This window comes from Bolinopsis microptera, chromosome 9 (genome assembly GCF_026151205.1).
Source record: "Bolinopsis microptera isolate Bmic1 chromosome 9, MBARI_Bmic_1.0, whole genome shotgun sequence".
Lineage (NCBI taxonomy): Eukaryota > Metazoa > Ctenophora > Tentaculata > Lobata > Bolinopsidae > Bolinopsis > Bolinopsis microptera.
Window position 1 is genome coordinate 12,155,730 of NC_087080.1, and position 20,229 is coordinate 12,175,958.

Sequence of the window (20,229 nt, forward strand, 5' to 3'; positions counted from 1 at the left end):
TCGAATTTACCATACTTTTGATGTTGCAAGGAAATATTTCCGAAATATTTGCCAGCAATTTGAAGGCAAAATCAAAAGCTGTGGAGTAAAATGTTGCAACTGCACTGGGCAAGTAAATAAAGTCAAAGCTCACCAGTCACCAATGGGACAGATGGCACAAGTATAAGTAGGGCTTGAACCTGCTTCTTTGATTTTTAAGGGCGCTGGTGCAGCCAGGTGGTCCTGTAGCTGTGGTCGCTTGAAGGGACTTCTAATCGGAAGAGACCTGCTTGTGCCATCAATCCCAGAGGGTGCGCTTAACTCCTCTGGTCAGCAGATCCAGCTGATGTTATTGTATTTCATACAGCTCTTTAATGACTACCTCTTTTTCTTCTCCTTAAAAATCTCTATACTTGATTTTCGAATCTGAGCTTTTATTTCAACAAGCTTTCCTAATCTTTGTAGAAAAAACACTCTTGAATTGCTGAAGATTATTTTGTGAGGATTATTTTCCGTGCCTGGCGTGCCAACTGATTCACACTGTTTTTTGAAAACTGGCCACGGACCTAAATATTACATATCAATCAATAACAATTCATTAAAATTACCAATATTAAAAACTGGACTACGAATCTAAGAAAGTATTCTCTAGCCAAAGGGCTCAATATTTAAATCTAAATCTTCAATATTGTCTGGTTTATATCGCATCTTGGGCCCTCTGTCCCTCCTTATCGAAATAAGCAAGTGCTTTCTAACATACAGATTTACACTGTTAGCTGATTTTCTAACCGGCTGAAAATTGCTTTTAATCACAAGCCCACATTGCTGGTTGAGGCGGAATAAATTATTTTCAACATACACAGGAAATGTATTCAAGGAAACTTTGCGTCATGATGAATGTGCTGTCACGAAAGCCCAAATAGCATTTACAGCATTGCGATCTGTTGGGGTATTAACTATCTTTAAAAGGTCTGACGTAAAGCAGCCACGAGAGATAACATAAAAATAAAAAGTCATTCAAACAATATATACATACAATTAAATTAAGTGATGCAATTGGCAGAGCACAATACATTGGTAATATATAATGGAAATGGTCCATTGCTACCTATAAAACTTTAAACAATCAAATATGTACGCACAGATTTTCAAAACACATCAACTACTCCATCATCGGAGCAGGGGTGAGGTTGTACGAGACTGCTGATAGAGGGGTCTCATGTTTGATGTCAATCTTCTTTCCTTTGTACCCACGTGCACGAAGAGCGATAAGAGTTGTTCTGAGCATAGCAAATGTAGTTATCTACAAGAGATAACTACGAATAAGAAATTTTAGGTGCCCGAGCGTAACACAGTGCTTGTTGATGTATCTCTAGAGTACTTTACGGACGATTTCGATTACAGATTAGTATGCAAAATTATTAGGACAATGTATTAAAACAAAACTTGTAGCGTGATGCGCTACTCTGCCGCGCCGAGCTGCGATGAATTGACATCTTCAATTAAAACAAGACGTTAGGGCAAGATTTAAAAAAATATGTATTTCCCGGCCAAATGTAAAAATATGGAATTAAGTATACTCTAGTAAATAGAATTTTATTAATTCACTCGCCAGCGCGCTATCACGTGACTTTAATACCGTGATTTCATTGCATGGTCACCTTCATAATGTGGTGAATTTAATTATTTAAATTTCTGACGATCAGATCGTTGATCTGCAAATTTGCAAAGAAAATATCTGGAAGGGTTGACATCGTCAATCAACCCGAGGCACGAAGGTCCAAATGTCGATTGTCGACGTACGTACAGTAGCGCTCGTTGTGTCAGTCCATTAACAATAGACAATTTTGAGATCGCAGTGGCAATTCACATAGCCATGTGCCTACGCGTACTGCGTGACGCGCTTGTTTCACAAGGTCGCGCGCTACTGCAAGCGAGAGGGCTCTGGTTAGAGCAACAGTGGCAAGCATTTGGCATGGAAAAACCATTTTAGGGCAAATTGAATTATTTCCAACGGGATTCTGTTTTCAAATTTCATCATTTACCGTACCAAGACTGTGCGCCGAGTTGGATTCGTCGACGTGCGACGGCGCGGTTGGCGGTCTGGAACAAATTTTGTATTTTACGAGTCATGCAGAGTATCACCTATTAAGATTCCGAGTGTATTAAATCACTTTGATTCACGATGTCAATTATTCCTAGCTGGGCGGGGCCCAGTGAGGCATCTTGCCGATCTACGGTTGCGAGAATATGCGCGGCGCGGCCCACTAGTGCATCGCGCTACAATAAATCACGCTACAGTCGATCTTCGAAAAATTGTTCTAAAATGTAAAAGGGCCCCCGACAGTTGAAACCAGCTCTTGATTCCTTACCTGAGGACCCCATGCTTTAATGTTGGTAACATGAACAACCGAATAGAGATAAGGCGGAATGACAGGCTGAGCGCGGCCCAGTAATTGATTCCATGTATTTTTGGACGCTGATTCAGAATCACCCCCCATGTAATGCTCCTTGCCGAGAAATTGTCGAAAAACTGTCTTGATCACCAATCACGTGATATGACCGTATAAGGAAGTTGGTCGAATTTCTCGTTAGGGTTTCAGCATATATATGCTTTTATTAGCTGGATTGGGTTGTCATACGTTGTATGACCCGCCGCGCACGAAGTGCGCGGCTCCCCCTGTATCGTCAGTGAAACGACCGTGGGGGTCGCTTAACGTGATACAAGGATTGGGTTAGGGTTAGGGTTAGGATCAGATAAGAGGGTTCCGGTTAGGGTTTCGAATAGTCGTTCAGGGCCAGCTGGAGAACGGGTTGAAAAAGTCACGTGACAGTCGAGTGTAGAGTGATTAATCATCATATCCTTAAGATTCTGTCGAGCAGAACATTCTACAGCAACAGTAACAGTAACAGCCCCAGAAAAACCTACTAGCTTTCACAAGCTTTCCGAGGGCGCGCGCTACTGCAAGCACGAAGGCTGAACAATTGATCAGCTCTTAATAATTGGGCTGCAATCCTTGACAGGCCTATAATTACCCAATTTTAAATGAACGATATCTCATTCTATAGTATGATGAGCCATGAGGGCGTATATACAATATAGAGAATGCTTCCCGGAATCAACACAATGAAGGGAACAAGATTCTGTTGGAATTTTAATTATTCATCTATGATCTAGTGATCCGTAGTCCCTACGATTACGAAGGCTCTTTACTTGTTAGAGCAACTGACTACTGACGTGATCGAATTTGTCTTCAAGGATGATACCCGTAAAGGCGTAAATATTTGTTTCAAATATCAGTCGGTAAATTATAAGCCTACAAAATTTGTCCGTCTGCCAGCGACATCCATTTCAGGTTCAACAGTAAAATGTGAACTAATTACTACACTTCTTTGCGAATTGGTAAAATTAGTTTATACAATACACATCGTACAACTACAATACAACAATCAAAATCCGAATTAACAACTTGTCCAATATTATTATTATCTTTAAATTTTTAATCTGTAAGCACAGAAGCTATCTTGACCTTCATTATGATCGATATCTAGGCGGAGGATGTGAATTCGATTAGCTGCAATATTAACCGCATGTACACTTTTATAATATTAATAACATTTTGTCGTGTTCATGTCAAATGATTAAATAAAACAGTTTTTAACAAACTCCAAGATAAAACAGTCAGGGATTTTACTGTTAGCTAAACTCAAAATTTAGGTGATAAACAAAAACAATTCCTTAAAAATCTAAGCTGAAATCTGGTGATGGACTAATTCCGATTTTTATGACTTAGTGAATAGTGATGTTAATAAATCATATAAATTAAGACTATCATCTATGAGAATTTATCATAAGACAACTTCTTATTTATAATCTTCTCCGATCCTCTCTGTCAGAATTTACTTATCAATAACCGTAACGATTAGTTATGTCTTATGTATTATAAGGAGTAAGATGCAGGATGGTTATGATTTTGAACATAACATTAACAAATTAGTCAAAAAATGAAAAAGGCATCGAGCAAAAACTGGAAGGTGGTTGTTGCCTCAATTAATTGATTACACAACAGTTGAGCGAGGATACATTTTCTTAGTCACAGCAATCTTTAATCACTTTTTTCGCACCACCAAATCACATTAACTCCACACAGACGTATCACGAGCAAATAAATAGCTAAATCAATAAATAAAACAGAGCGCTGATGAGTCAGTCTCCGGGGCCCTTTTTCAGATCCACAGATACAACCCTAAAAAAAGTAGGAGCATCATACACATTATAGTGCAGGTCGTAACCAGTGTGGCTGAAAGTGGCGGGCCCTGACTCTATATTCTCCTCATCGGAGTCAAACGCAAGGTCTAAGGTAGAGAAGCTGTGTTTCATGGCGTCATTTTCAGAGGTGGAACCACCGAGAAGGTTCTTACGTAAGACAGCATTAGTGAGACTCCGTCTGTTTCTTGGAGAGTTCTTGTGGAAGTTCACTCGGAGCGGTACCGGAGTCTTATTGTTCCAGTCCTTCTGGGAACATGGTGTGTCAGCAGCTAAAAGTGGGGCGGCAGCAACATTTAACATCATTTAGAGAGAACACTGAATTCACAAACTGCTCTGGTGAGAAGTAACAAAAAAGAAGAAAACGTACATATTCCAGCTGGATATTTTAGATTGCTGTAACAAGAGGAGAGGTTTTGTCACGGTTAGAGTTCATGACACGACAATCATATAGGATTATTTATTGATTATTTGCTCAATTTGTGCCTTCCGAATTATACTAGACAGCTAGAAAACCCAAATATAATCGGAAGAATTGGTTGCTGCAAAATTAAAAAGGGTATTAGAAATCACCATAATATGATGTTTTTACCATAGTAACGCTACCATATCAGTGGTGTTACCATGGTAACACTGCCATATAAAGTAAAATAAAATTAAAGATATTTGACAGCTCAGCCAAAATTTTCAAAGAATCTGTCCCGCTACAACACAGTTTTGCTGAAAGCAATCATCAGACTCTTTAAATACACATTTCCGCATCTTTACATGACCATATCTTGTGCGAAACTTGAAACAACAGTAACACTCAAATTCAATTTCTGGGCTGCACGATGGGAGACTTTGAAATAAGAACATAAAAAAGATCCCACTTAATTCATCCTATATGATCGTTAACATGTCTTCTCAAATCATCACATCCTTGAGATCCTAGTATCCAGGAACCTGCTCTACGGCGGCCTTATGCTCTGTGTATAAGCTAAGTCCGTTAACGAGAGACAAGAGAAAATATTGTTAGCTAGATCGTCATGGGTTTCAGTGTGAGTGTAAGTTCGAGCCCAGGCATGATCGTTGAAGCTGCGACGGAGGGGAGACTCTCGGGTAAGAGTGCTACCAGGAGACTCGACCGAGTGCTGAAAGTTACAGTACAACTTGTTAACACTCAAAACAAGAGGTTGTTAGCGTAGGAAAAGAATTAGCTGGTAAATTAAATGAATCAGTTTCAGTGCTTAGATAAATGGAACGATTGCAGATTTTGGGCTTTCTCCACTATTGATATTATTAAGAACAGCGTGCTTTTTTATAAGTATCAATACAAATCAGGTGGCTTCTTTAAATCTTTACAGCAAGAAAACTCAGTTGCTTAGTTACAACATGACGTCACGTGATTAACAACATCATAACATGACGTCACGTGATGTCACGTGACTCACCTCGACACTCTCGTTAGAGAGCGCTAAGCCAGTGCTGCTGATGGTCGAGTTGGAGCCGAAGTTGACTGAGGTGGGGAGGCTGACTATCTCCCCGGTGGAAGAACTGTTGTCCCACGTGGACAGGTAGATCAGATCACACTGAAGGGAGGGAGGGGAATTAATTTATTAATTACCGTGTAGTTTACACCTTACCTTATATTTTATGAACATATTATTGTCAAATAAGGAATGATTAAGGTTACATTTTAGCATGTGATGTGTTTGGACTTCGGAGCAGAGGGTGTTCAAAAAGGGTGTTCCAAAAGTCATGTTAGGATAATGTACTTTTTGAATAACTTTTTATCCATTTGTCTAATTTTTATTCTGTAAAAAGGAACTGGTAGTTCTATTCCATACAACCTGGATCCCCAGTTTAAAGCGCAATTAAAAGTCATTTGGTCGATCAGAGAAAAATTACCTAAATTTACCTTGGTTGCTACGGGACCGATTGAGGTTGCTATGGTGGTCACGGTAACGTAAAAGTCATCATTAAACCATAGAACTACCAGTTCCTTTTTACAGAATAAAAGTTACAGTAGGCAAATGGATAAAAAGTTATTCAAAAAGTACATCCTAACAAGACAATCTTTTTAGTAGAGATTAGATACTCACTCTTATTGCTAGATAAGAGACACACGTTACATCTATACTGTGAACCACGTTGCCATTGCTTGCCATTCTTATCTCTATACCTTGTTGTCCTATCGCCATGAAATACGGTAGCGAGCTGTGAATCTGCAATGTTTGGATAGAAACTTGAGTAAGTTAAGTTAGTTAGTAAATAAGTAACCAAGCAAAGGAGAAACTGATGAAGTATTTGTATTTTATTAATATTTGTTTGTAACTTACATGTAAAGGTTTGACGTTCCACTTGATAAGAATAGTAAATATATTGTCAGGATGCAGTGTAAACTGTTCCAAAACTGAGATATCTGAAAAAGAAAAAAATTACTTTAATAACATTAGTTACTCTTATTAGTTAATTTTGTTAAGTTATAAAATTTAAAAAAAGGAAAGTGAAACAGAAAGTGCTTACTATTGTAGGTGAGAAGGACGCCAATAGCCCAGTTGTTTATCTCATCCTTCACTACAGGAGTTATACATAAACTTGTGTTCTCCTGAAACGCAACAAGTTAGCAAGTTTTTTTTTGTATGTCAGCGAGGAAGTAAATCTGTCATAAAAACAGCAGTGATGTATTTTCTTTTCAGAGACGTTCTATAGACTTTTATAAGACATCACCTTGTGTTTTTGAAGACGCTCTATACACTTTCTTTTGTCATTTTCGCCTGCTTCTGCGTCTATAATCAGGAACTCTGAAAGTTTACACTGTAGAAATTAATGGATATACAGTATACAGTATACACTTATAGTACAGCGATAGTAACTAGTACTGTAACTAGTGCTGTATATTGAAAAAATATCTTGTATCACGTTGTGACCCCCACGGTCGTTTCACTATGGTGAGTTTCTACGATACAGGGGGAGCCGCGCACAAGTGCGCGGCGGGTCATACAACGTATGACAAGACAAATCATGAAGGCTGAAGAGTATCATCTAGCTTTTCTCTGTCCTGAAGCAACATTTAAGTTAGGCAAACTTTTGTGCTCACGCATGACTTGCCTGAAACTGCTCTATTTGCGGCAAATGTGCAACAAAATTAGTTGCATATGCGGATAGAGTACGGCGATTATTTGCAAAATGTGCGGCAAGTTTGGGTCGTGGGACTGCTAATAGGCGGGTTTATCTAATAATTTGGGAGGGGGGGTGACATGTCCGCCAACGTCCGCCTATGTCCTGTCCTTTTTGGATTCTATGAGACAACGGACGTGTTTTTTGGAAAATTAGCGGAAATTGACGGACATTGGCGGGCTCGGACGGACATGGGTGGACATTAGCGGGCAAATATTATCAGAATTTTTTACACATAATTTGGACAATTGGAAGGAGCTTACATTAATAAGAAGCCTATTTTCATAACCTATCGATGCATCCCCTTTGCGATTCAATCTCAGAAAGTAGGCCTCCTTTTTCAAACCGAACTCGGAATCGGATTTTCGGCACATGATGATCAGGGTGGCATGAAATTGAAACATGAACTGAAGTAGTTTCCAGAATTAAAACTTTGAAAAATGTCGACTTAGAAAATTTTCTGTCCGAGTCATTCTCGATACGTACCTCTGAAAGCAGAGCTCTCGCTTCCGAGCTTGTATTGCCAAGGAGAGGCCTGCCTTCCGACATCGCATTACAAAGGGGAACCATCGAGTCCAAAATTGGATATCAAAGGGTAGGGTGGACTTCGAAAACCGAAAAAATACAGGGTGGGCCAAAAGTCAGTGGGCATACGTTGGCCTTAATAGCTCCGCCGTGTTTTATATTTGAGAGCTGTTGCTTTGCAGATGGCATACTGGTTCGAGGATTCCGTCGTCAAAATTTGAAAATTCGAATATTTTAGACCACGCCCATTCAATATTAAAACACCTATATTTTTTTCTGAACATGCTGAATGCCTAATTTTTTCAGAAATGGTAGAATATTAAATTTTGCATAGGGGTCGTTCACATATTACGTAATAAATATTTTGGCAATCAAGACCGAACCCCCCCCCCCCTATATAACGTAATCAAGGTTTGACCCCCCCCCCCCCCCCCGTAATCAAGACCCAACCCCCCTCCCAGGGGTGTAGGAAGCGGGGGGGGGGGGGGGCAGGGGGGGCATCGCCCCCCCCCCCGATGAAATCCGGGCAAGGGGCCAAAAAGGGCCAACTTTTTAATTTAGGCTTCTAAAGATTTTAGGGAACATTTTTTTCCCAGAAAATTTTAACATTTAAAGTCAAAATTTCTTTAAGTCAAAAATTTTCTATGACAAAAATTTTCAAAGTTTTTTTGAAAACCACTTTTGTTCATGTTTCATAATACCCTATTCATTATGAGCCAAAAATATTTTTTTCGGTTTTCGAAGTTCGATATCAGATATACGATTTTGGACTCGATGGTTCCCCTTTGTAATGCGATCTCGGAAGGCATGCCTCCCCTTCGCAATACGAGCTCGGAAGCGGGAGCTCTGCTTTCAGAGGTACGTATCGAGATTGACTCGGACCGAAAATTTTCTAAGTCAAAATTTAAAAAAGTTTTCTTGGAAACTACTTTTGTTCATGTTTCATGCTACCCTGATCATTATGAGCGAAAAATATTTTTTCGGTTTTCGAAGTTCGATACACGATTTTGGACTCGAGGGTTCGCCTTCGTGATGCGATCTCGGAAGGCAGGCCTCCCCTTCGCAATACGAGCTCGGAAGCGGGAGCTCTGCTTTCAGAGGTACGTATCGAGAATTTGACTCGGACCGAAAATTTTCTAAGTCAAAATTTTTAAAAGTTTTCTTGGAAACTACTTTTGTTCATGTTTCATGCTACCCTGATCATTATGAGCCAAAAATATTTTTTCGGTTTTCGAAGTTCGATACACGATTTTGGACTCGAGGGTTCGCCTTCGTGATGCAATCTCGGAAGGCAGGCCTCCCCTTCGCAATACGAGCTCGGAAGCGGGAGCTCTGCTTTCAGAGGTACGTATCGAGAATGACTCGGACCGAAAATTTTCTAAGTTACAATTTTTAAAAGTGTTCTTGGAAACTACTTTTGTTCACGTTTCATGCTACCCTGATCATTATGTACTTACTAGTAACCCTGATCATTCTGAGCCGAAAATACATGTTTCGGTTTTTTGAAGTCCGTACCTACATTCGGAAGGTTTTGGATGTAACACTGATTGGTTTCATATTGATATACTAATTATAGAAAACGTGATATTTGGCCCACAGATTTGAAGGAAAATACGCGAATTCGGTCCTCAGATTTAAAGGAAAATGCGCAATTTGACGCGGAGAACTGAAAAAATCGCGATTTGTCGTGAGGCCAGGATCTGAAAAATCGCGACTTGTCGCGGCAAACGTGAAAAATCGCGATACCGCACATGCTGCAATTTCCTTTTGTCCTCGAAATTCAGGCTTTAGCGCCAAAAAATTTAGGCTGTGGCCCCCCCCCCCCCCCCCCCCCCCCCCCCATGAAGAAAATCATTCCTACACCCCTGCCCCCTCCTATATTACGTAATCAAGATTATTACTATCTATTGCATGTTCATGTTAAGCCATTTATTTATTAAAAGCTATCACAACGGATTAATGAATGAAATAATCGCAAAGCACTTTAACTAAACGAAAATTGGTTTAAAAAACGAAAATTTTGATTACATAATTAACGGAAAATTGTCCAATTGGTATTTCGAAAATCGGTAAAAAATTAAAATTTTGATTACGTAATCAACGACCAAACCCCTTCCCCCCCCCCCCCCGTAATCAACCGTAAGCATTTGAAACCCCCGCCCCCCTCGGCTGATTACGTAATATGTGAACGACCCCAGATGATCTGAAAATATGAGGCAAAACGGATTAGAAATGACGAAGTTATCAAGCATTTTCGGCAGTATCGAGATAGCCCGACCACTGTCCGCGGACAACTGTCCGCGGACACCTGTCTACCAGATTATATTACTGCATAATAACAGTATCCCCTGAATCAAGCAGGGTTCATATCATCCTCTGAATCAAGCAGGGTTCACATCATCGAAATAATATGGACAGAATTATCTATCTATGCCAAGGATTTAGTATGCAGTAAGCTGCGTCTAGCAGACTGAGCGAACAATTCCACCACTTCAATAATTCACTAGGTACCAAGTTGCTTAATAAACGAGCTACTTTAAAAACAGCTTTAAACTGTCTTCACTTACAATAGACATGGATTGAGTCTCGTGTTATATAATGAACAGAGTTCAATCTTACCTGGGGACACCAGGCTATTATGTTGATAAACATAAAGATTCGGCAGAATGACAGGCTGGCTGAGCGCCGCCCCGTAAAGTTCTACTTACTTGTACTTGAAAAGGTCTCCTCCTAGTCGTTGGAGTGGCCTGCACCACATAGTAACTCCTTTCTCCGGTGTATTAGACCTCTCCAGTGAACCCTGTCTGTAGCTTGTTGTTCTGCATCTTCTATCGTGATGTTATCGACACCTGTGAAGATTGCTGCATCCTCCCGGACACATGACAACCAGTTTTTCCGAGGTCTACCTCTTGACCTTTCACCATGCTTTGGGATCCAGTGCAGAAGATAGTTGGGTATTCTTTCTTCTGGCATCCTCACCACATGGCCAAACCATCGGAGTCTAGCTGCTCGTACGAAAGTATCAACAGGGGCGATGTTAGCCCGCTTAAGTACATCAGCATTAGATACATGATAAAACCATTTGATTTTCAGGATTCTCCTCAGACATCTGTGATGGAACACCTCAAATCTTTTCATCTGCGTCTGTGTGGTATTCCATACCTCACTTCCATAAAGCAGTATAGTGAGCACAGCCGCTTTGTAAATCCTGATTTTAGTTGGAGTCTTAATGCTGCGACTGTACCATATACTGCTAAGCTGATAGAATGCCCCAGAGGCCTTTTGAATTCGAGCTGATAGTTCTTTGTCAATTGTTCCATTCGCACTGATGATTGCACCCAAGTAAGTGAAATTGCTGACCTGCTGTATTGGGAGACCTTCCACATTGATGTCCATAGTGTCGTCTTTAGAATACGGCCTCTGCGATGCACTTTTGCTGACAACCATGCTCGGTGTTTTGCCAGCATTAATCTTCAGACCCGCATATGCACTGTATTTGCAGAGAAGGTCAGTGGTTTCCTGCAGCCCCTCTTTTGAGTTATCTAACATGGCCATGTCATCAGCGTAATCAGTGTCCAAGAGATGTTTCTCTTCTACCCCGGGGGCTGGCAGCTGTAATAAAGCCCCCTTGCTAATGACTTTGTTTAGTTCCATAAGGTATGCCGAAAATTCAAACAAAAGTTGAAGACTGGTGGTCCCTGTATATCACCTTGCCCAGTTCCCGAGTTGACATCAAACCAGTCTGTAACCTCTCCATTGACCCTAACAGCACTAACTGTGTGAGTGAAGAACGCCTTCATAATTCTAATGTACTTGTCAGGTAAGCCGTAGTGCTGCATACTTCTCCAAATGAACTGCCTGTCAATCGAATCAAAAGCTGCTTTGAAATCAACAAAATTAATATACAGAGGAATATTATACTCAATGCATTGGTGTATAATACAGCGGAGTGAATAAACCTGGTCAATACATGAGCGATTCTGTCTAAAACCACTTTGATTCTCCCGGAGAAATTTTTCCATGCCATTGCTAAGTCTCCGCAGGAGTATCATCTGCAGGAGCTTCGAGGCTGTGGATCTTAACGTAATGCCTCTGTTGTTAGCGCAATGAGAGGTGTCACCTTTCTTTCCAACGATGATAATAACACCTTTGGACCAATCCTCAGGAATCTTCTCATCTTCCCACACTTTCTTGAACAACACAACTAGTTGATCAACCAACCCATGCTGTCCATACTTAAGTTGCTGGTTGGAATTACCATCCACTCCTGGACTTTTGTGATTCTTGAGTTTTTTGAGGGCATCAACAATTTCGTTTCTTGTAGGAGCCTCATCCGAATCGGAAAGGTCGTCAAAACTGGGTTGCGGAGGGATGTTGTCTAGGTCAGAAATATTGGCCTCTTGCGGGGGAGGGTTCAATAGCCTAGAGAAGTGCTCTTTCCACCTTTCTTTCTGGGCATGAGGGTCGGCAATCAACTGGCCAGATACGTCTCTAACTGCAGTTGACTGCTTCTTCTTCTTTCCAGATATGACATTGATCTTCTGCCATACCTCACGTTGCTGACCTTTTCTCGCAGCTTCTTCCAAGTCATTGGCCATTCTACGTGCCCAGTTGTTATCGTCCACCTTGCTACTTTTTTTAAAGAGCTTATTCAATCTAGAATACTCTGACCTGTTAGCGTTCGAATTAGGGTCTTTACGCTTAAATTCCTTACGGTTCTTCAATAATTCTTTTGTCTTCTGAGATTGGTGCCTGTCCTTCTTTTTTCGAGGTCTTTGCCCAAGAATTTCCATGGAAACTTGTTGGACAGTTGTCTTGAAGTTGTCCCACATTGATTCCAGGTCAACCTCAGGTTCCAAACAGTCAAATTTGTTTCTCAGAACAACATTGTATTCGGAAACAAGTGAATGATCACGCAGATGCTCAATAGCAGGAATCTCAAGCTTACGTTCCTGCTTCTTTTTCACTGACATAAGCTTCATTCTCAGTCGTGCTCTTACCAAATAGTGATCAGACCCAATGTCAGCCCCCCTACAAACTTTTACATTTAGCAAAGAGCCTCCAAACTTCTTACTGATACAGATGTGGTCTATTTGGTTTACAGTACGACCATTAGGTGATCTCCACGTACCTTTATGTATATCCTTTTGCTGAAACATAGTGCCACCGATGGTAAGTTGGTAGGCAATGCAAAAGTCCAACAATCGGGTACCATTGTCATTTGATGAGCTGTGAAGCGAGTGCCCACCAATGACACCTGACATAGAACTGCAGTCCGATGTGACCTTAGCATTAAGATCACCGAGCAGTAATTTTAAATCATGTCGGGGTAGCTCATCGAATGCACTTGACAACTGCTGGTAGAATTCATCCTTATCATTATCTGTAGCCCCCTCAGTTGGCGCATATGCCACAACAACAGAGATGTTCAGGTGTTGACTATGCAGCCTTGCACTCAACAAACGGTCAGATATTGGTAGATAGGAAATTAATGAATTTTTAATCTTCTTTGAAAGGGTAAGACCGACACCTCGCCTTCTTATACCGTCCATCCTCCCTGAATAAATAAGTAAGGAGCCATTATCCAGTAGCTCTGATCCTGTACCAGGCATATGGGTCTCAGTTATACCCAGCAAGTCCAACTTATACTCAGAGATATTCTCTGATAGCTGGAACAACTGACTTGAACTACTTGTCAGAGATAATACATTCCATGTCCCAAATGTAAGACCTGTTTTAGAATAATTCGCTGGCTGTTTCTTATTAGAGTCGGAGTCCACATGGGTGATCTGTGGAGAAATAAATCTGCTACAATGACGTGTTCTCCCAACACTCATCTGGCCGTAAAGTTCATTCTATTTTAATGGGCGCTTACCATTGGCATTATATTTACATTATATTTTAGCATACTAAGATTTGTCCCTCGCCTAATCACAATGCCGGCCGGACCCAGAAATGGCCACGATTGTCTTACAGTTGTGCCTCACCTTTGTGAACGGGTGATACTCGTAAAATATTTGTTCCATATATTAGGACCGTCGACGAGTCCAACTCGGCGCACGTCCTGGTAGGTTGTAAACCTACAAGCTTTCTGGAAATATAAATTTACCTCGAACTTTTCCCCAAATTAGAGCAATGTTGTTGCTACTGATTATAATCAGAGAATATGATGATTGATGTTTTCAGTCTTACAGTTACAGTGCGGGAAATTATGAAACTATGAGAGGGAGATTTTAAGAAAACCTTGTCATACGTTGTAGACAGTAGACCTGCTGCGTACGAGTGCGCGGCTGTATCGTGGTTTTTGCCACGATACTTAGTAAAACGACACTGTAATGGGGTTCACGACGTAGTACAAAGAAAAACGTGGATAAAATACACATTTCTGCTCTCTTAATTACTCTCGTATGCTCGGTGACTCGGTCCCCGTGATCACTTTATTTATAGACACTGATCCTTGTTGTAATTATGGGCTTATGTCAATCCTTAATCGCAGCTCAGCGTGGCCCTGCAGTGGTCACTGGTCAGTGCACCTAGTGGTGTGTGGTACAACTCGCCGATCTTGCGAGGCGAGAAGCATTATATTTATTTATATCACGTCGTGACCCCCACGGCCCCACGGTCGTTTGTCTATAGTGTCCTGACGATACAGGGGACGATACAGGCGGGTCATACAACGTATATATATATATATATATAGTGCCAAGGATTTAGTACAGTTTAAGGTGCATCCATCATGAGCAGACTGGGTGATCGCTTTGTATTGGCCAACTGTTCCACCACTTCAATTATTCAAGGTACCAAGTTGCTTAGTAAACAGTAAAGCAGCTCTAAACAATCAACTTGTAGACAGTGAGTCCCATGTAAATGAGCATATAGTTTATACTGTTTTAATGAGCGCATACCATTAGTTTAGCTCATTAATATTTGTGCTCTCGCCCAATATCCTGACCCAAAACTAGCCAACGTCTTGCTTCATCATAATTTGTGTTAGATTTGTACCAAATGCCAAATCCAAGGGGTATTTTGGAGTACTTTGGGGTTATTATGGGCGACTCTATTATGGGGGATTTCCAAAATCCGCTAAGGCATTCCCCAATATACCCCCAAAATACCTGTGCCTTGACTATGTATTTTTACTGTATACAGATAACATTCTATGTTGTTATATACTTGTCTTTGATGGCTACGATCACGTGACAATGAGTTATTAACCGTTTCTCCTCACAATGATGCTGGATTCTGAACCAAATCTGCGATAGAGTAGCACTAGCATACACTGGTTTTGCAGCAGTGGCGTAACTTAGGGCCCCGCAGACCCCGCTGTGCGGGGGGGGGGGGGGGGGGGGGCGCCGTATAAGGGGGGCGCAATTTTCCTGAATTTTAGGCCCTTTCACTGAAAAAACGCCTTGTTTGTGTATTTCCCTGTCCAATTTAGCGTTCGGCCGACGCGAAAAAAATATTTGGGGTACCCTTTTTTGCTTCAGGGGGGCGCAAAAAGCCTTAGGGGGGGGGGGGGGGGGGGGGGGGCGAGAAAAAAAGTACCCGACCTTTTTTTTTTTTTTTAAATTTTTTTTTAGGGACACAAAAAATTTTAGGGGGGGCGCTTTTTGTCACTGAGCGGAGGGGCGCCAACAGGCAAAGTTACGCCACTGTTTTGCAGAGTACCGTATCAAAATGGAACAGCGAGGTTTATTGAAAAAAATCGATCTTTTGTTTACTGTTCCACGTTTCCTAGCTTGTAAAGGTTTGGGTATATTAATATATACATGTATTTTTCTTAAGTCGCACAATACAATGATATTACTCCATTGCATTTTCAATATCCAGGCATGCCCATATTTGGTCCATTTTTGGTTGTGGACAAATTGTCACTCCCAAAAAGCTGGATCCAAGTTCTTGGCTCTTTGCCAAGGTCCTTTCAGTCAGTGTTCTTAGTGAAGAGTACGTTCATTGTAGCTTGTAAACTGTCTGCAGATTTTAAAGACCCGCTTATGTGTGAACCCCTCCCCCTTAAGACTCAGTTCGTGGATGACAAACGAAGAGGTGTACATAAATTTGTACTTAAGTCATTTTTAATACACCATAAACTGTTCGTGGAAGACACCCACTACCCAGGATGCTACGACTAAGCTTTGGCATAAAGCTTAGTCCTGCAACCAAACCGAATTAAAATTCGGTTTGGACGTTTGGAGGGAGTAAAATTACATTATAAATAAATGTGCAAAATCTATAAGTATAAATGAAGTTAGGACGAATACTGTATTCCCTGTATTACAGTCCGCTATGAAGAATGCATATATCCCTGAACAATCGCATATTATCCTCGATAACTCACTTTGTGAGTTTGTGCTAGGGTAAAGATAGGTCAAGAATCAATAGTTCCCACAGTCAGACAACGAATGAGTTTAAAAATTCCAACAAAATCTTTATAACATCATTGGTAAAACATTTTCGGTAAAGATAGGTAACTCTTAATTCTTCGTAGCTTTGCGTCCATCGTTATGATCGTACGATCTTTTATTGAATAAAGTTTACTTTAATTATAATTGGAGGGATTTCGATTGGGCGCAACTGTCGTATCTGATCAAGAAGTTTTTTAATTGGCTTTGACAGGGTGTAGGAAGGGGGGGGGGGGGGGGGGACAGGGGGACCATCGCCCCTCATAAAATCTGGGCAAGGGGCCAAAAAGGGCCAACTTTTAAAAAAAAGTCTTTCTGAAAACCACTTTTCTCCGCATTTCATGCTACCCTGTTCATTATTAGCCGAAAATATTTTTTCAAAGTCCGCACCCACCCCTCGATACACAATTTTGGACTCGAGGCTTGCCCTGGTAATTCGATCTCGGAAGGCAGGCCTCCCCTTTGCAACACGAGCTCGGAAACGGGAGCTCTCGATACGAGAGGTACGCATCGAGAATTACTTAGACCGAACATTTTCCAAGTACAAATTTTGTCAGTTTTTCTAAAAACCACTTTACTCCACGTTTCATGCTACTCTTAAAAGAAATATCCGGCAAAAATCCGGCAAAATGTTTGAAACCGGAACCGGATATTGAAACCGGATATCCGGCCGGATCCGGATTCAGCCGGATATCCGGTCGGTTCCTAGTCTAGATCTTGTAATTGTATCCAAGTACAACAGTCCTCGACATCACACTTCGTGCCACAATATACCTTAAAAACAGGATCTACAGGATGAACCACATAAAATTTGAATTAAAAAAAATCATCACCCGCCTCGTTAGCAAAATTTAACAAAATTTAACAAAATTTGCTGTCCACTTTTGTCTGCTCATTTCCGCCAATGTCCACCAATGTCCGCCAATGTCCGCCAATATCCTGCCCTTTTTGGATTCTTTGAGACAAGGGGACATAGACGAACGTGACACCCCCCCCCCCCCCCCCAGTAATATCTATTTAGCCTTTTCTTAACTTATTGTAAGATACACTTTGAATTGTGATGAAATTGTATTCAAAATTGTGATAATTTCAATTTCTTTAAATTTTCTTTGGCAAGATATCTGTCTTGTTAACATTATGTCTTTAATTTGTTTAAACAGCTTGTCTTTGAAGACATGTCTTTGCTGACGTGTTTATTCTAGAGATCCCTTAAAGGGTCTCTATTGTATAATAACTTCTTATTGACTTCTCGATTGCTCCGTATTTAAATTCTGTTTCATTTTGTAGGTTACTACATTTGGAGCTCTCACTTCTCGACCGATCCTCGACTTATTTGTCGAGCATTTCCTTCCTGATATGATGTTTCGGACAGCAATTTTGACGGCTCTTTGTTTAGCAAGCATCTTTGCTGAAGAGAAACAGATAACCCTTGTTGTGTTCACTGATCTAAACTCAGGCCGCAACAACGAAGCTTATAATAATAAAACTACTCTGACGACATCTAAGGTTGATGACGACCTGGAAGGAATGATGTATGAGGCAGGTATATGGTAAGATTTTAAATCATTAATTTTTGTACTTTAGCGATTAAAATTTAAACGATTAAAACAATTCGACCAAACTTTAAAACCTAAGGTCCTAGCGTTAGAAAAATAATCATGAAAATAATCACGAACTAGCGAATTGCAAACATTATATTATTTACAAATGCTGAAGCTACTTCAAAATCAGGTTCGACTATTCTGGATCGGAGTTACTCGAACTTGAGATGGAAGATGGAACCAGAATAAAGGCAGACTCTGAGCAGAATGAGTACTGGGAGATACTTCTACTAACCGGGGAGAAGAGGGAGCCGTTGGAACTCGGGCTAGATTACGTGCCGGTTAACGGTGATAAAGTGCTCATCAGATTGGAAAATGGGGAAGGTGGAGACGTTTATGCAAGTGGCGCTGTGGTCGCTGATCCAAGGGTTTGGTTCCTCACATTTTCTGTGATGGGTTCCTTAATGGGTTCCTTAACACGCTGGATAAACTAAAAATGATGCTCACGAAATCTCTGGTGTATCTGGACGAGATAGTGTTTATAAAACAAACAAACATTTGTAATTTAAATTAGGAGGAACCTATTTTGATATGGACGATGGACGATATGGACGATGGACATTTATTTCTCTGCGTGCAAAAAAACAATCTTTTTCAAAGGTTTTCTGTGATGGATTTTTTCTGTGATGGGCTTTTCTGTGATGACATTTATTTCTCTGCGTGCACAAAACAATATTTTTTCTATTAAAGTTGAAAATACGAAAATTAAAATACAAAAAGTTTGTATCTTTTGTATTATGAATTTTTATGAAAAGTCGCCTTAAAACTGGCCCAAATTACGGTAATATTATATGTATTCTCCCCTCTGTTAAAGGAACCTAGCTGTAACTAACTAACCTAACTATAACGCTAACCTGTAGAGGTTCCCACACATATCTTTAGCCCGCTGGGTCTACTGAACATACACATCGACTGAACGTCACTGATCTGGAAATCCTGAAAAACGACGATTAATGATCTTCAATCGAGTAGTCAGCGTTGTTGGTTTGAAAAATATCTTATGCTGATCGAATAAAATATATTTCTGGACTTTAAATATTAACATAAATACAAAATTTTATACTTTGGGGGATGACTGAAGAGAAAGTGACAATAAAAGACGAAAATGAAACTAAGATAAAAGTGAAAGTAAATGAAAGTGAAAGTGAAACTAACGTTTTTGCACTGAAACCAGCCCTGTCCTTGTCCAGGTATCCTGATCCACTCATATAGCTGGATCATCTTGTGTTTAACAACGGACATGTAGAGTTTACTAGCAATAGTCAGGTAGCAACACACTAACGAACAGCCTGTGAGAGGTCATTAATTGAGTTAATTGTGTTAATTATGTTATACCGAAGGAAAGAAAATGAATAAATAATAAATTAGACAAGATATTTGTCAGTTTTCGCTCTCTTCAGTGGGTTGATCATGGGTTAACCTGAAGGGATACTCTCATTTCGTCCTTCGTAAAATCAAAATAGTCCGGGGCTAAAATAGTTTACCCTTGGTTGCCTGGATTTTCTCTTGTTTTGTTTTCTTTCTTCCAATGTTTTTAGTGCATTGAGATTTCATCGTAAGAGCTGACAGGTCGAACGTGTATATACAGCCAGTCTTATTTTTACCTGGAAAACAAAAAATGTGAACCAGAAAACAGCTGCAGCAGTAAAAGTTGATATTACGACTAAATAATATAACGACCAACTCTCTCAGCATCTATCATTAAAAACAAGAGTTCACCTTTCTCAGCTCTTACAATAGCAATACTCTTCTCCTCCACAACTAGTATCTGTTTAGGTACAAAGAGACTGTCGTATATCTCAGTCACATCAGCTGTCAGTGTGTTTATTAGAGACAACCCGTTATCTGACCCCATCACCACAAACGTGTCTGAAATTTAATTTCTTATCAACATATCTGAATTATCATAAAAATGTTTACTCTAGCATTAGGAGAATTTAGGAAAACCACGCGATTTAATTTCACGGGAAATTAGGAAACACATAGGAGGAAGATAACCATTGATAGGACCAAAAAAAGATTTGGAAACTTAAACGGTAAACATCTTGCAACAAGTAACTCTCCATTTACGCGGAAGTCAGGAAATATTTATGCGTCAGCTAACTACATACCCCAGAAGTCAGGAAATATTTACAAGTCAGCTAACTACATACCCCAGAAGTCAGGAAATATTTACAAGTCAGCTAACTACATACCCCAGAAGTCAGGAAATATTTACAAGTCAGCTAACTACATACCCCAGAAGTCAGGAAATATTTACAAGTCAGCTAACTACATACCCCAGAAGTCAGGA

At 40.3% G+C, this 20,229-nt stretch overlaps 1 protein-coding gene and 1 long non-coding RNA gene across 3 annotated transcripts in view; one reads left to right on the forward strand and one right to left on the reverse strand.

Annotated features, from left to right (window-relative positions):
* Positions 1-3,374: 3,374 nt before the first annotated feature.
* LOC134820632 (GTPase-activating Rap/Ran-GAP domain-like protein 3) overlaps positions 3,375-20,229 on the reverse strand; it is a 29,425-nt gene continuing 12,570 nt past the window's right edge. The window contains exons 12-21 of one of the 2 annotated variants that reach the window (XM_063831134.1): positions 19,656-19,805; positions 19,421-19,540; positions 19,092-19,225; positions 18,791-18,872; positions 6,959-7,032; positions 6,755-6,836; positions 6,568-6,650; positions 6,331-6,453; positions 5,680-5,817; positions 3,375-4,495 (exon numbers count right to left, since the gene is read on the reverse strand). In XM_063831134.1, the coding sequence (XP_063687204.1) occupies positions 4,187-4,495; positions 5,680-5,817; positions 6,331-6,453; positions 6,568-6,650; positions 6,755-6,836; positions 6,959-7,032; positions 18,791-18,872; positions 19,092-19,225; positions 19,421-19,540; positions 19,656-19,805 (1,295 nt within the window). In that variant the 3' untranslated portion in view covers positions 3,375-4,186. Of the gene's footprint in view, positions 5,380-5,679; positions 5,818-6,330; positions 6,454-6,567; positions 6,651-6,754; positions 6,837-6,958; positions 7,033-18,790; positions 18,873-19,091; positions 19,226-19,420; positions 19,541-19,655; positions 19,806-20,229 lie in introns of both variants that reach the window. The other variant, XM_063831135.1, reaches the window with a different exon arrangement.
* LOC134820902 (uncharacterized) lies at positions 17,547-18,482 on the forward strand. Its single transcript, XR_010160946.1, has 2 exons — positions 17,547-17,885; positions 18,067-18,482. It is a non-coding gene; the product is annotated as an uncharacterized LOC134820902 (long non-coding RNA).